Source organism: Macaca mulatta, chromosome 8 (assembly GCF_049350105.2).
Source record: "Macaca mulatta isolate MMU2019108-1 chromosome 8, T2T-MMU8v2.0, whole genome shotgun sequence".
NCBI lineage: Eukaryota > Metazoa > Chordata > Mammalia > Primates > Cercopithecidae > Macaca > Macaca mulatta.
In genome coordinates this window covers 8,342,068-8,359,403 of record NC_133413.1, presented here as the reverse complement: position 1 = coordinate 8,359,403, position 17,336 = coordinate 8,342,068, and the positions used below count along the sequence as shown (strand labels likewise).

General features: G+C 37.6%; 2 protein-coding genes across 2 annotated transcripts; both read right to left on the bottom strand.

Moving 5' to 3' along the window:
- Positions 1-1,085: 1,085 nt before the first annotated feature.
- On the bottom strand, positions 1,086-5,150 carry LOC100423381 (beta-defensin 107A). Its single transcript, XM_002805253.4, has 2 exons — positions 4,993-5,150; positions 1,086-1,316 (listed from the first exon to the last, which is right to left on the bottom strand). The coding sequence occupies exons 1-2, from the start codon at positions 5,060-5,062 to the stop codon at positions 1,174-1,176; spliced, it is 213 nt and encodes a 70-aa protein (XP_002805299.1). The 5' UTR covers positions 5,063-5,150; the 3' UTR covers positions 1,086-1,173.
- Positions 5,151-14,285: 9,135 nt separating this feature from the next.
- LOC100423698 (beta-defensin 105A) lies at positions 14,286-17,161 on the bottom strand. The gene is made up of 3 exons (XM_077944826.1): positions 17,050-17,161; positions 16,665-16,710; positions 14,286-15,401 (listed from the first exon to the last, which is right to left on the bottom strand). Exons 1-3 carry the CDS (start codon positions 17,117-17,119, stop codon positions 15,281-15,283), a joined length of 237 nt encoding a protein of 78 aa, XP_077800952.1. The 5' UTR covers positions 17,120-17,161; the 3' UTR covers positions 14,286-15,280.
- Positions 17,162-17,336: the final 175 nt, after the last annotated feature.

Here is a 17,336-nt window from a genome sequence, read left to right as displayed (position 1 = left end):
GCGCAGAGGGATTTTGCTGCTTCTGTTCTGGGAGGATGTGCTATAAGACTTCTATGATGAAATAGTCTGTGATATATGCTTTCCTCTGCTCGAAAGCTGGGACTCCAAATGTTGGCAAATTAGGGAAAAGGCAAGCCTCGGTTTGCCATTGTTATCATTGTTATCATCTGAAAGGGCAGGGATTGCAGGATCACAACAGAGATTTTAGAAAGTGTCTTTTTATTTTTTCTTTCTATGTTTTCTTTTTCAGTTTGTTTCCATTTCTTCCTCCATTTAACTGTTCACCTGAACACGCTGAGAAACGTTCCATCTTTAGGATTGCCTTTTGTTGTTCTGTTACCCTCCAGCATGCTATTTTGTGGACATGCTAAGCAGGCAAGTCCAGAAAGCCCAAAGTTGGAATAGAAATGTGACTAAGTCAGTAACTGTATAACCTTCCTGAGTCTCACTCTCCTCATTTGTAATAAGGGCATTGAATTCGATGACCTTTAGGGAACTTACTGCTTCAGAAACCCATGATTTGATCCATTCTCACTGCAAATGGCCAGAATGAAGATATTGCTCCACCTGCAGTCAACTTGAATTTTGATATGGGTGCATTTCATTCTAAAACTTGATGTTTTAGATCTAACAGGTAAATGAACAAGACTCTAAACAATTCCTACCTATAAAAGAGAGAAAGGAGTACATGACAGTGATACTGCTGAAGCAGCCACAATTAGCATCTGGCAGGTATTCCCTTTACTGAGAGGTTCAATCTGCTCACATTATAGATATCAGAATCTTGGCACAGAGGGCCCAGTGTCCTACAACTGTTTAAAGCCAGAGCTATAACTTTAGAACTCAATTCACCTGAGTGCCAGTCCAACCATTCCATTCCATCTGTTTTATCTATTTATTCAATGGCTCACTTTTTTATAAAGTGAAAAAAATCATGAATAGGCCCTGTGTCAGGAATTGACAGTGCAGAGGTCAACAAGATATAGTGTCTGCCTGGAAGAAGTTCACAGCCTAGGAAGGGTATCTCCTTGTAGCATTGGAAGCTGGACTGACATGGTTTCAGATAATCCAAACTTTGCAGATCAAAGAGAGACGGTGCAGAGAGATTTGTCCCACTGATATCGCAGCCAGAGAATCTTCACCTCTTTCATTCTTGCAGCTGGTGCTTAGTTTTTAATCTTTCTTTCTCTTTTTGCAGCAATATGGTGTTAATTCAGCTCTACAGCCCCCAATCTTTACTTCAAAGGTAAGACATTCAGCTTCACAGTGACCTTCCATTCTCTTACAGATTAGTGCTCTATGAATTGCTGTCCTGGCTAAGTAAAGAAAGCAATTTGTCTTTAGTTATCTATTAATTAGTAACTATAAGATAAAATTACATTGCCCAGGCCAAATTCAGACTTCCTCATTACCATAACTCCTAGAGACACAGACTATAAACCTAGAAATTAGAAAAATCAAATGTTATCTGAATAGTCATGTCTGAGCTCACACCCCTGGTACAATATCATCAATGTCCTTATTAAATAGCTAATTGGAAAAAAACAGAAAAGATTTTCATATGTCAAAATCATATCTAGCTTGTACAGAAACAGAATCTTTCTTCCAAGGAAGGTGACAAAGTATTTTCTAATTCCAATGAACCATCCTTATCACCAGATTTTTTTTTCGTGTCTCCAAATAGTCTCTGATTTACAGCAAAAGTTAAAGATTGTTCTGTTACATTACAGGCAGACCAATAGTAGATCATATGCCCTGGCGTATGGTTTTGGAGTCTCACAGTTTTAGGTAGAAAGATAAACAACATGATGCTAGTCCTTCTCAATTTACTGTGCAAAGAATACCAATGGAATCATGTATTTAGTTCTGGCAAGCAAATTTGGAGGGACATAGGCAATGTGTATTCATTCATAACAGAGATTAGGTTGAAGAGAAAAAAAATATGTCAAAACAGGAACTTTTTTAATTGGTAAGATACATTCTTAGGAAAAAATAGTGGAAGAAGTAGCAGTTATTCTCAAAAGGAGTAACGTTTATTCCTGGAAAAAACAATTTTCGGGGAAGAATAGTACATATTAGCTGCCATATATCTGAAATATTATCATGTGGAATATATTTTGTTAGTGCCAAGTTAAGGCAAAGACTAATGGAAAGAAATTTCAGGGACTTAGATTTCTGCTCCAATTAAGGAGAAATGTTTAAATAGTCCAAAGTTGAACTTGGGATACTGTGAGCTATAGATCACTGAAATTTATCAGGCATCTGGACAATCAATTGACACACACACACACACACACACACACACACACACATATAATCATGTATAGGGTGTTGAATACTGCATCATGGCAGAGAACAAAAAAATAAGTAGAAGAACAAATGACAGTTAAACAATGGTAAACTCTAACATAGCATAGAGTATGTGCCTGCCACTGCCCAAGCAGTTATATAGAAAGATTGTTAAACTGTCCCAAAGCAGTTATTTTTACCTTCAGACTTTTAGTCATAGAACCTCTGAGTTTCTCTGGACACATGAATATTTAGCTAATCACATCAGCTCCTAGCTTTCTATTTCTATATGTCCACATGAACAAATCTGGAAAAATGAAAAAGGAGTGGAATGATGTGAACTGCTTCTATGTAATCTTAATCATGTTCTATATTTTCTAACCCTGCCTGTTAGAACATCCTTGGAACCAAATAAAACAGTCAACTGTTTAGGATGGCAGGGTTGACCTTCAGCCCAAATCACAACAAAACTCAGTGAAAGAGAACCCTCTACCTTCACCTAGCCAACTTAGCTATTTTTGGACTTTTACATGAAAGAGAAATAAGGTTTTGTCTTTCTTCAGTCACTCTATTATTAAGATTCTTGATTATAACAAGTTAGTTTCTAATTAGCATAACAAGTTTATTCATCTTCAAAACAATGCTATTATTATTATCATTTATAGAATGGAAAGTAAAACAGAGGGTACATACAGCTTATAAACATTAGCACTGAGATCCAAACTCATACAGTTTGGCCTAACAGCCTATGTTTATTGCCTTTTATATTGACCATTAAATTCACTTCTAACTCTGAGATTCTATGTGATTATGGTGATGGTAGTGGTTCTAATTTGTGCCCAAACTATGCTTATTATTGTAATGCAAATACATCTGAGATGAGTTTTGTGGACAGGGAGCTATTATGCCTCCACATCTATAGACCGATCTGAATAAATTGGAGTACTGATTAAAGTGGGTGGGGAAGACAATTTAAAAGGAGTTTATCTATCCCGGAGCATTGTCTGACATCTATGAAAAGATGCTGAGGGCAGAAAATAAGGAACTGATTTTACAACTGAGACTTTCATGGAGTCACTGAAACTTTCATGGGGTCAAGGAGGTCACTGAAATAATGGAGTCACTGAAACTTTCATGGGGAAATTGTTCTTTGGCTCTGTTCTTTAGTTCTAGTCTTGTCTATTTCCAAATGTGCAATACAAATACTACTTCTGTAGTATTTGTACTACAGAAGTACAGTACTACCAGGAAACCTTTCTGTATTTCCTAGTTAGAACCAAGTTTCCACATCTATGGCTTCTCTTTATACTTTGCATCTTTTACGGCACTTGTGAAAACTGTTTCATATTAAAGTTATTTGTGTATTTTCCTGTCTCATTGATATACTTACTCATACATGTTAAATGTATTGAAAGCTTATTTACCACTACAGGCAATGTCTTTTTGAACAACACAGAAAGAATAGACTAATAACTTCAAGCAAATTAAGGTCAATGTCCATGCTTTAATTATATTTTTACCTTTTTATTTTACCTACCTTTATCGTAGTGGACAGAACAATTTCTTGTAAGTGGTTAGCACACATTCAATATCTATTGGTTTTCTAGGACTACTGAGGACAGAATGTATATTAAAGAAATGTAGAAATTCAGGAGCCATGAAGGAGAAGACAGGGGGCTTCGTGATGCATGGAGAACCTCTAATAGGAAAAGCTTCACAACAGAAGGAACGAAGGATAGTTGAGGAGGTATGGACATAAGCATTTCTTAGGAACACAGTCGTGGTTGTATCAAGCAGAGAATCTCAAAGATGCAAAGACTTAAGAGATTAGTAAGCCAGATGTTAGTTTAGTGGTTTTAATAGTGTAATTTTCAACCAGTGTGTGAAAGCCAAAAAGTCTAAAATAATTTATGGATAAGATATTTGGACCCACGACTCAGACCTGAAAAAAAATTAGCTGTCTGAGGATCTAGTAACACAACTTCGGTTTAATTTAGACTACAAAGGCTGTCCTTCCCTAACTTAACAAATATGTTTGGCATTTGCCTTGGAGATTTTTTTTTTTTTTTTTTTTTTTTCACTTTGGAATAGGCTGAACCTGGCCCGGCGTGTGGCTCATGCCTGTAATCCCAGGGCTCTGGGAGGCAGAGGAGGGGCGGATCGTGAGGTCAGGAGATCGAGACCATCCTGGCTAACACGGTGAAACCCCGTCTCTACTAAAAATACAAAAAAAATTAGCCGGACGTGGTGGCGGGTGTGTGTAGTCCCAGGTACTCGGGAGGCTGAGGCAGGAGAATGGCCTGAACCCGGGAGGCGGAGCTTGCAGTGAGCCGAGATCGCGCCACTGCACTCCAGCCTGGGCCACAGAATGAGATTCCATCTCAAAAAAAAAAAAAAAAAAAAAAAAAAAAAAAAAAAAAAGTGCTGAACCTGTGTTGCAGATTATAAAAGGAGGAAAGAGATCTAAAAGTACAAAGAAGTCTGAATTCCTTAGCAGAGCTGTTGAGGGAAGTTGACCAGATACTGTTAAGGTTGGAGACATCCCGGTCAATGTGCTCCCGTTGTTTTGTGTCTGAGCTCAGGAAAAGATTTTCAGTGACTGGTTTGCCTTGGAACCTTCAACTTTGTAAAAGTTAAGCTTTCTTCTCAAAAGACATCCTGAGCAGACTATCATCTCTACCTCTAAAAGAATTTCCCTCTTACCTTGGAAAATTTGAGCAAGAAGAATGAGAGCAGCAAAAATAAAGAAAAATATTTTCATGGCTCCAGGCATCAGGGGAGAGCTGGTGAAGGAAGTGCAGTAGCTGGAATCAAGCTCTTTTATCAAGGGGCATTGATTAAAATATGTTCTACTGCCCTGAAGGGGCTGGAAGTCAACTTTGGTTTGTAATGTTCGTTGGGAACATAACTATTTTCCATGCTCCACTGATTCAAGCGTGGGCTGATGGATCAGATTTTATCTAAATCACATTTATGGGAGAGAAACGCAGAGAACCCTGCCTTTCTGCCTGGAATATTCTATTCTGTGTCTTTGTTTAGACTTCTCTCATTTTTCCTTCAAGTCTTATCTCAAGTATTACCATGTCAATAAGATACATAGCCACCATCCTTTTCCTAGTACATGATTTTACGTAAAACCTATTCTTAAAAAAAATTAAACAAACAAAAACCTTTAATTTTAAGTTCAGGAGTACATGGGCAAGTTTTTGTTTTTGTTTTTGTTTTGTTTTGCTTTGTTTTGACACTCTATTGCGTGGAGTGCTGTTGCTTAAGGAGAAAAGGGTTAGCCATCAAAAATACATAAAAACCGTTAATATGTTTTTATATGATTTGATTTAAAGGGAGAAATAGACATTTCTATATTTATAGGAGAACTTTTTTTTTTTATTATACTTTGAGTTCTAGGGTACATGTGCATAACGTGCAGGTTTGTTACATATGTATACTTGTGCCATGTTGGTGTGCTGCACCCATCAACTCGTCATTTACATCAGGTATAACTCCCAATGCAATCCCTCCCCCCTCCCCACTCCCCATGATAGGCCCCGGTGTGTGATGTTCCCCTTCCCGAGTCCAAGTGATCTCATTGTTCAGTTCCCACCTATGAGTGAGAACATGCGGTGTTTGGTTTTCTGTTCTTGTGATAGTTTGCTAAGAATGATGGTTTCCAGCTGCATCCATGTCCCTACAAAGGACACAAACTCATCCTTTTTGATGGCTGCATAGTATTCCATGGTGTATATGTGCCACATTTTCTTAATCCAATCTGTCACTGATGGACATTTGGGTTGATTCCAAGTCTTTGCTCTTGTGAATAGTGCCGCAATAAACATACGTGTGCATGTGTCTTTATAGCAGCATGAATTATAATCCTTTGGGTATATACCCAGTAATGGGATGGCTGGGTCATATGGTACATCTAGTTCTAGATCCTTGAGGAATCGCCATACTGTTTTCCATAATGGTTGAACTAGTTTACAATCCCACCAACAGTGTAAAAGTGTTCCTATTTCTCCACATCCTCTCCAGCAGCTGTTATTTCCTGACTTTTTAATGATTGCCATTCTAACTGGCATGAGATGGTATCTCATTGTGGTTTTGATTTGCATTTCTCTGATGGCCAGTGATGATGAGCATTTTTTCATGTGTCTGTTGGCTGTATGAATGTCTTCTTTCGAGAAATGTCTGTTCATATCCTTTGCCCACTTTTTGATGGGGTTGTTTGTTTTTTTCTTGTAAATTTGTTGGAGTTCTTTGTAGGTTCTGGAAATTAGCCCTTTGTCAGATAAGTAGATTGCAAAAATTTTCTCCCATTCTGTAGGTTGCCTGTTTACTCTGATGGTAGTTTCTTTTGCTGTGCAGAAGCTCTTTAGTTTAATGAGATCCCATTTGTCAATTTTGGCTTTTGCTGCTGTTGCTTTTGGTGTTTTAGACATGAAGTCTTTGCCCATGCCTATGTCCTGAATGGTTTTCTTCTAGGATTTTTATGGTATTAGGTCTAACATTTAAGTCTCTAATCCATCTTGAATTAATTTTCGTATAAGGAGTAAGGAAAGGATCCAGTTTCAGCTTTCTACTTATGGCTAGCCAATTTTCCCAGCACCATTTATTAAATAGGGAATCCTTTCCCCATTTCTTGTTTCTCTCATGTTTGTCAGAGATCAGATGGCTGTAGATGTGTGGTATTATTTCTGAGGACTCTGTTCTGTTCCATAGGTCTATATCTCTGTTTTGGTACCAGTACCATGCTGTTTTGGTTACTGTAGCCTTGTAGTATAGTTTGAAGTCAGGTAGCGTGATGCCTCCAGCTTTGTTCTTTTGACTTAGGATTGTCTTGGAGATGCGGGCTCTTTTTTGGTTCCATATGAACTTTAAAGCAGTTTTTTCCAATTCTGTGAAGAAAGTCATTGGTAGCTTGATGGGGATGGCATTGAATCTATAAATAACCTTGGGCAGTATGGCCATTTTCACGATATTGATTCTTCCTATCCATGAGCATGGTATGTTCTTCCATTTGTTTGTGTCCTCTTTTATTTCACTGAGCAGTGATTTGTAGTTCTCCTTGAAGAGGTCCTTTACATCCCTTGTAAGTTGGATTCCTAGGTATTTTATTCTCTTTGAAGCAATTGTGAATGGAAGTTCATTCATGATTTGGCTCTCTGTTTGTCTGTTACTGGTGTATAAGAATGCTTGTGATTTTTGCACATTAATTTTGTATCCTGAGACTTTGCTGAAGTTGCTTATCAGCTTAAGGAGATTTTGGGCTGAGACAATGGGGTTTTCTAAATATACAATCATGTCATCTGCAAACAGGGACAATTTGACTTCTTCTTTTCCTAACTGAATACCCTTGATTTCTTTCTCTTGCCTGATTGCCCTAGCCAGAACTTCCAACACTATGTTGAATAGGAGTGGTGAGAGAGGTCATCCCTGTCTTGTGCCAGTTTTCAAAGGGAATTTTTCCAGTTTTTGCCCATTCAGGATGATATTGGCTGTGGGTTTGTCATAAATAGCTCTTATTATTTTGAGGTACGTTCCATCAACACCGAATTTATTGAGCGTTTTTAGCATGAAGGGCTGTTGAATTTTGTCAAAAGCCTTTTCTGCATCTATTGAGATAATCATGTGGTTCTTGTCTTTGGTTCTGTTTATATGCTGGATTATGTTTATTGATTTGCGAATGTTGAACCAGCCTTGCATTCCAGGGATGAAGCCCACTTGATCATGGTGGATAAGCTTTTTGATGTGTTGCTGAATCCGGTTTGCCAGTATTTTATTGAGGATTTTTGCATTGATGTTCATCAGGGATATTGGTCTAAAATTCTCTTTTTTTGTTGTGTCTCTGCCAGGCTTTGGTATCAGGATGATGTTGGCCTCATAAAATGAGTTAGGGAGGATTCCCTCTTTTTCTATTGATTGGAATAGTTTCAGAAGGAATGGTACCAGCTCCTCCTTGTACCTCTGGTAGAATTCGGCTGTGAATCCATCTGGTCCTGGAGTTTTTTTGGTTGGTAGGCTATTAATTATTGCCTCAATTTCAGAGCCTGCTATTGGTCTATTCAGGGATTCAACTTCTTCCTGGTTTAGTCTTGGAAGAGTGTAAGTGTCCAGGAAATTATCCATTTCTTCTAGATTTTCCAGTTTATTTGCGTAGAGGTGTTTATAGTATTCTCTGATGGTAGTTTGTATTTCTGTGGGGTCGGTGGTGATATCCCCTTTATCATTTTTAATTGCGTCAATTTGATTCTTCTCTCTTTTCTTCTTTATTAGTCTTGCTAGCAGTCTGTCAATTTTGTTGATCTTTTCAAAAAACCAACTCCTGGATTCATTGATTTTTTGGAGGGTTTTTTGTGTCTTTATCTCCTTCAGTTCTGCTCTGATCTTAGTTATTTCTTGCCTTCTGCTAGCTTTCGAATGTGTTTGCTCTTGCTTCTCTAGTTCTTTTAATTGCGATGTTAGAGTGTCAATTGTAGATCTTTCCTGCTTTCTCTTGTGGGCATTTAGTGCTATAAATTTCCCTCTACACACTGCTTTAAATGTGTCCCAGAGATTCTGGTATGTTGCATCTTTGTTCTCATTGGTTTCAAAGAACATCTTTATTTCTGCCTTCATTTCGTTATGTACCCAGTAGTCATTCAGGAGCAGGTTGTTCAGTTTCCATGTAGTTGAGCGGTTTTGATTGAGTTTCTTAGTCCTGAGTTCTAGTTTGATTGCACTGTGGTCTGAGAGACAGTTTGTTATAATTTCTGTTCTTGTACATTTGCTGAGGAGTGCTTTACTTCCAATCATGTGGTCAATTTTGGAGTAAGTGCGATGTGGTGCTGAGAAGAATGTATATTCTGTTGATTTGGGGTGGAGAGTTCTATAGATGTCTATTAGGTCTGCTTGCTGCAGAGATGAGTTCAATTCCTGGATATCCTTGTTAACTTTCTGTCTCGTTGATCTGTCTAATGTTGACAGTGGAGTGTTGAAGTCTCCCATTATTATTGTATGGGAGTCTATGTCTCTTTGTAAGTCTCTAAGGACTTGCTTTATGAATCTGGGTGCTCCTGTATTGGGTGCATATATATTTAGGATAGTTAGCTCTTCCTGTTGAATTGATCCCTTTACCATTATGTAATGGCCTTCTTTGTCTCTTTTGATCTTTGATGGTTTAAAGTCTGTTTTATCAGAGACTAGTATTGCAACCCCTGCTTTTTTTTGAGGAGAACGTTTTTACACCAGTCTGTCAGCAACTGATAGAACACAGGGAAAAATTAGCAAAGTCATACATGATCTGAACAATACCACCATTCCATCGACTAAATTGATATTTATAGAACACGTCATAAGATAACTGAAAAATACACATTTTTTCAAGTATATATGATACATTCATACATATAAACCATATGCTAGGCCATAAAACAAATATTGATGTGTTTAAAAACACTTAAATTCTTCAGAGTATATTTCTCACCACAAGGTGATTAAACTGGAAATCTATAAAATAAGCTATTTAGGATATTTCCAAATATGTGGAAGTAAAGCAACATAATTCTAGATTGTGTATGCATCAAAGAATGAACAATAAGAATAATTGGAAATCATTTCTATATATCAAATTTTGTGGAACACAACAAAACAATGACTTCGAAAGAAATTTGTATCCAAATACTTATTGTAGAAAAGAAGAAATGTTTAAATCTATGACTTAAAATTATGCTCTAAGAACCTTAGAAAAGGGAACAATGTAAGCCCAATTATACAGAATAAATGAAAAAGAAGTTGTCACTACAGATCCAAGAAACGTTAAAATAATATAAAAATTTTGTCAACATGTATATGCCAAAACATTTCACAACTTACATAAAATGGAAAAATTCTCTCAAAAATTTAACTTACCAAAATTGACACAAGAATTAGCAGAAAATATAAGTATTTCTATATCTCTTAAAGAAATTAAATATGTTATTAAAAGAAGAATGGCTTCTGCTTAAGGTGTAGAAATATATAAAGAAAATCATCCCACACAAAACAAATACACAGAAAAACACATGGCAAACTGCAAATATTCAGTTTCTTGAACTCATTGGAAAGCTAAGGTCACAAGTCAGCCACCTACCTACAAATATAAGAAAAGACAGGAACCTCCAAAAAATGAAGAACATGAGAGCTTGCTCACTGAAGCGGATTACCCCCAGAATATGATTTAAAAGATTTCAAGTAAAGTCTGTAAAGAATTGCTAAGAGCAAGTATAAACTAGAGAAACAATATAAACTTCTGGAGTCACAGACAAAAGAGAAATTCACACCAACGTCTAATGTCTTCTCCATAGACTCAGTGGGTGCTTACAGAAAAGATCAGAATATTTCATGATGTAAGTTGGGTGAGGGGAAGAGCAGCCACTGTGAGAAAGAACGAAAGCTTGCAAGAATCTTTCTCTTATATGGAAAAGAAAGTCTTAATTTCTTAATTAAGAAACCGGAGGAAGAACAACACTTGTTTGTACAGCACTGGTGCAATAAACAATCTAAAAAATGCAAAACAAAATATTAAAGCTAGGAGAACTAGGAGAAGGGAGCACATTAAAAAACAAAAACAAAAAACATTCTCTACTTTGTCAACAGGGAAGGCATATATGCCTCCTGCCGGTAGAAAGATGACAGAATAACTGCAGCAAACTTCTCATCAAAAAATACGCAAGCCAGGCCAGGTGTGGTGATTCACACCTGTAATCCCAGCACTTTGGGAGGCCAAGGTGGGCAGATCACTTGAGCCAGGAGTTTAGTTTGTGACTAGTCTGGGCAACATAATGAGACCCCATCTCTACAAAACATACAAAAATTAACTGGACATGGTGGCAGGCACCTGTGATCTGTCACCTCAGGAGGCTGAGGTGGGAGGATCATTTGAGCTCCAGAGGCAGAGAATGCAGTGAGCCGAGATCATGCCACTGCACTGAGCATCAGAGTGAGACCCTGTCTGAAAAAAAAAAAAAATCGAGGCAGGAGAAAATGGAATAACATCTTCACAATGTACCAGTGAAGTCATTTGGTCCTGGGTTTTACTATGTGGGAATTTTGTTAGTGTTATTATTATCAGTTCATGTACTTTATTTGTTATTGGTTCATTTTAGACTTTCTATATCTTCTTGAATTAGGTTTGATATGTATGCATTTCTAGGCATTTATTCATCTAGGTTATCAAAATTGTTGCCATACAATTGTTTACAGTATTCCTTTATAATACTTTTAAAAAAATTTTCCTAAGATCATTTGTAAAACTTCTCTTTCATTCATGATTTTGGTAATATGAGTATTCTCTTTTTTTCTTAGTCAGTCTAGTTAGAGGCTTAATTTTGTTGATCATTTCAAAAAACGAATTTTTTTTGTTGATTTGTTCTATTGTTTTCTTAGTTTCTATGTCATTTATTTTCACTCTAATATTTATTATTTTCTTCCTTCTGCTTGCTTTGGGTTTAGTTGGCTCTTCCTTAATTTTCTTGAGATGGAAAATAATTCCATCTTCCATCTCAAGATGGAATTTTAAATCTATCTGATTTTAAATCTATCTTCTTTATAAATATAGGCATTTGCAACTATAAATTTCCCTTTAAGCATTGTTTTAGCTGTATCTCAGAGTTTTGGAAGTTGTTGTTGTGTTGTGTATTTTAAAGTGTTTTGGGGATTCCCTTTAAAATATTTTCTATGTTTCCTTATGTTTTCTGCTTTGACCCATCATTTATTTACACTTGTGTTGTTTAATTTCCACGTAGTTGTGACTTTCCCAAATTTCTTTCTATTATCCCATTGTGTTCAGAGAACATACTTTGTATGATTCCTATCCTTTTAAATGTATTGAGGGAGCTTGTTTTTAAATCTAACATACAATTTATTCTAAAGGATATTTCATGTGAACAGAAGAAGAATGTGTATTTTGCTGTAACTGGTACAGTGTTCCACAGATGAATTTGAGGTCTAATTGTTTTACAGTGCTGCTCAAATCTTATATTTCCTTGCTAATCTTTTTTCTAGTTGTTTTGTCTATTATTAAAAGTGGTATATTAAAGTCTACTGCTATTACTGTTGAATTCTCTATTTCTCTCTTCAATTCTGTCCATTTTCCCTTCATGTATTTTGGCACTCTGTTCTTAGGGGCATGTGTTTATACTTGTTATATTATCTTGATGGGTTAAGTCATTAACATTATAAAATGCCCTTCTTCGTCTTTAGTACCAATTGTGTCTTGAAGTTTGTTTTGTGCACTATTAGTATAGCCACTACCGCTCTCTTTTGGTTATTGTTTGTATGGCAAATCTCTTTCCATCCTTTTACTTTCAGCTTCTTTGTTTCCATGAATCTAAAGTGTAAAGAAAAAGTGTTCCTGGACCAAACTGAGGGTCGGGCTGCTATTTCTCACAGCCCAATAACGAGATGCAAATAAACTGGGGAGGAAGAGAGTTTTTATTTCTGTAACCAGTTACAGGGAGAAGGCCTGGAAATGATCACCAGACCAACTTAAAATTACACAGTTTTCCAGAGCTTCTATACCTTCTAAACTATATGTCTATGTGTAAGTGTGCATTCATCTAAAGACATAAGTCATTAACTTCTTTTATGAGTCTGAGTTCCGAACACCTTCCTCTAGAGCCTCAGTAAATGTACTTAATCAAAATGGGTCCAGGTGCTGGGGTTACTACCCTTATCTTGTCTCCTGCTAAATCACTGATGTTTAGGGAGTTCTTCAGACCTCCCACAAACTTGTTTAATCCTAAACGAGTCCTATTAAGAACTCCTTCGTTATTTTGTCATGCTTTAAGGCCCAGGAAAGGCCTAAGCAAAACTCTTGGTGGGATTTTGTTACATTCCAGCCTTTATATGAGGGCACTGGCTTTTTAAGCTTTTAATATTTAACTTAACCACTTAGTGAGTACTAAAACAGTTGTTATGGAGGCTTGGATTAGTAGACCTGGCCTGCCACAAAAGGGGATAATTTGTGACTAGGTGAGCACCTGTGGGAAGTGTCCCCTGATGCTGCCATCTGGATGCTACATGAGGTCATTATCAGGGCACAGCTACTGGTCTACCACGTCGCATGACTTTGAGACACTCACATGAATCTTTCATTAGAAGAAACTTCAACTAGGTTCCAGAGCATTTTTTTACGATAAAGCAATGCAGTATTTGGAATGAGTAAGTAGTATTCCAGTTTCCTGGTGTTCTGTAAGCTAGCAGCTGCATTTGCACTGTGGAGACCTGGGGAGGAGGAGCATCTGCGAGCAGATAATTACTGTGAACTGGACTCTTAAGACCAAATACCCTACTTCCCACTGCCCTGGGGTAATTCTTGTATAAATGTAGGAAACACTCTAGGCTTCTTGAGGGCTGTGTTTCAAATCTCTTTTGGAGAACAGTGGTTCATATGTAAATAGAATGAATCTAAAAATTGAATCAATCAAGCATTAAAAGGTTTCCCCCAATGGATAGTTCCAAAGAAAGAATTTAATACGTACGGATAAAGTGTTGGAAAAGATGACAATGCAAAGCGGGAGCAATGAGGCAAACTTACTGATAGTCACAGCTGAAATCTCCCACTGCCCTGAGGTTTGAGGAGAAACGGAAGGATTTGTGTGAGCCTGGGAGGAGCACTGGCTGGCAGAAGCTAAACTTGCGGTGGGACTGCCAAGTGAGAGCAGAAGGCAGAAAAGCAGGGGTTTGGCTGAGCGGGAAGAGCCGCTGCTGGAGAAGAGAGGGGGTCGGGGAGAGATACACACTGCCCTCCCTTCTTCAGTCTCCCATTCTCCTAGGAGACACTTACATTGACCAAAACCAGCCAGAAGTCAGGAAGCCTAGAAAATGTCGTTTGCATTTAACAGTTCCCATTTTACTCAGCAACGCAGAAAAAAACAAGGAACAGATTTGAGCACAAAGAGACAAATAATAGGCCCAAATGTTAAACAAAACATTGTTTAGTCTCATACGTTAAAACTAAGTAACCAAGTTCAAGTCACTGGTCATAGGGCTGGTAATTTTGACCTTTATTTTGTGAAGCTGGATTTTATTTCACAAGGCAAAAGTTATAGAGTCAACCATTTATGTACGTTCTGTGTTGAACATTTAAGTTAATCTCTAATCATTTTCTTTCACAGGTACATACACCATAAGTACTAGAATCAATGAATGACAGTATTTAGGCAAACCAAGAAACAATGTGAATATAAAAATAATGTATTTGATAGAGTTATTACTCCATTAACATAGTTAGTACATACAGATGGATACACAGAACAAGACAGCAATGTGCACACCAGTTACTGGATCCTAGCTGTGGCTCTGAAGAACTGACAGCCTCTTGAGCCTCAATATTTTCAAATATAAAAAGGAGTAATAAAACCTACCTCGTAAGGTAATCATGAGTCATATGAGAGAAGTATGGAAAATATTTCATAAATTATAAGGTACTCTACAAATATATAGTAGTGGTATCTGACTGAGCAGATACTAGGTACACGTTTTTTTTAAAGGTCATCTCGCCCAGTGTGGTGGCTTATGCCTATAATCCCAGCACTTTGGGAGGCCAAGGCGGGCAGATGACCTAGGGTCAGGAGATCGAGACCAGCCTTGCCAACATGGTGAAACCCCGTCTCTAGTAAAAATAGAAAAATTAGCAGGGCATGGCAGCATAAGCCTGTAGTCCCAGCTACTTGGGAGGCTGAAGCAGGAGAATCGCTTGAACCCGGGAGGTAGAGGTTGCAGTGAGCCAAGATCGAGCCACTGCACTCCAGCCTGGGTGACAGAGTGAGACTCTATCTCAAAAAAAAAAAATAATAATAATAAAGTCATCTTTTAAAAATAAGCAATAAAAAAAAAATAAAACAAAGAGAGAAAGAAATGAGACTGATTCTGAGACTCACTCACTGTGTGATTTGGATAAACCACATAACTTCTCTTGAACTTCTTTGAATATCCAGGCCTGCTTCTACGGCCATAAGTGTGCTGGTCTGGTTTGTCACATCCTCGGTCTGCAGCAGAGAAAGTTCAGCCTGCAGCTTCCATCGGGTCTCTCATTCTCCAAGCACTCCTTCCTGCATTTTCCCCGACCGAGCTTGCACGACTCACAGACAGCAAACCTCCCTGTGCCAAGAAACAGCTGCTGAGGGAGCTTTCCAGGAAATGTCTAGAAATGGGGAACATGTGAAACACCACCAAAAAAAGGGAGAGTTCGTGTGTATGATTACAAGGAATATTTTCAAGAACGAGCCCAGAGTTTTCAAAAAGAGCTCCTGCCTTTTGCAGTAGGGAGTTGGGGAGAGTTAATTTTTAAGCAACAGATCATCACAATTCCTACTCTCCAAGTGTTTGTCATCTTGCAGGGATCAAAAGTAAACCACAGGCAGACAAAGAGACACACGTATTACAGAACTATAAAAATACATACCTGATATGACTGTGAAGTTTGCTAGACAAAAATGGGAGGGGTATATTGTGGTTTTGAAAAGATCCTCGAAGATGAAGTTAAGAAACTTAGGTTCAACTCTTGTTTGGGCCTAGTAATCGCCAGGTTCTTAAGGTCCACATTCTCATTTGTCCAGTGGCCATTCGAGAAGCACCTGACTACATTTTTAAATCAGTTTAGGGATCAAATGGAATATTATATGCAAATATTTTTGTTATAATAATACCTACCACATAGGAGTGTTTTGAGGATTACATGACAAACTCTGTGAAAAGTTTTTAACAGGATGCCTAGTACAGAGCAAACACTCAAGTACTAGTAGCAACCTTAATATTTCTCACTTTGAAATTCTGTCTAAAAGCTTTTCAACTTTGTCTACAATATTTCTTTTAGTTTTGTTTACAATGTGCTTTCTTTCTGTGTAAGATGACTTCAAAGAAAAAGATCTGGGGGCTATTCGTTATGAATAGCTTTTCTGCAATGGTGCTGAGTTTTCATTGAAGCAACCTCACTCTTTAATTTGAGCTTCCGTCAACTAACCTCATGCATTTGTGACATATATTATTACCAGACTTAGAAGCAGAGCTTGCAAGAGATGGGCAGGCATGTTCACAGAGCAGTGCTAATTGGCTGGTACAAGACTAAATCTAAGAACTTGGTTTAGTGAACACCAACAGCTAGTGGGAAAAGCCACTGAGTCCAAATCTCTATGGCCAAATTACAGTCCAGTCACAAAGATATTTTTCTATGAAATCAAAAATATCCAAATATTATCCTTGGAACAAGAAAAAGAGAAGAAGACAAGTTAGTGAACTGGTTTTTCAGACAATTCTGTTTCCACCACTATCTCTGTCCCCTCTTTGTCTCCAGACATCAGAGAGAGCCAACAGAGCCAGAGTTCCTAAGAGAAAAAATAATTATATAGAAGATCTTTAACTTACCTGATGGAAATGGTTCAGAAAACTCAAGTCCTGCCTGGCACCCTAAATTCAAAACAAAATACATTTTGAAGATTAAAATCAACACAGGAATTAACACTGTATAAAACATTCCCAACTCCACGTGTGACATGGTATATCAGGAGGCAGTAGATCACAGAGTTGCAATCTTTATTCTATTTCTCAAGGCCAGCATTCAGGTAACCAGCAAAAACAAATCACAAAAAACATATACTATATGCAGTTTGCTCTTAGAAAATGTCACTGTAGGTCTAAGAAATTCCCATGACAGGCACCATGAGAGCTTGACCATTAAGGTCAAACATCGAAGAATCATCAGGCTTTATAATCTGCCCAATCGAAATCCCATCCATTTTTATTTACCTGATGGCTGTTGAACCAAAACGAAGAACACGGCAAATACAAAATAAAATGTCTTCCTGATCAGGGCCATCTTTTAGGGAAGACTCTTCAGAATAGAGATTGGGATTTCCTTGAGAAGACCCAAACGAGAGGCTCATTTTTATTTAAAAGTAATGGGGAGATGCTCTTGATCAGTGAAGCGAATCAATAAAAGCACAATTATATGCTCCATTTCCCAGGATCAAGGGATGATACCATGGATAACAACCCTTGGCATCCAGAAAGCCTTTTATTTTGGGTAGCCTAAC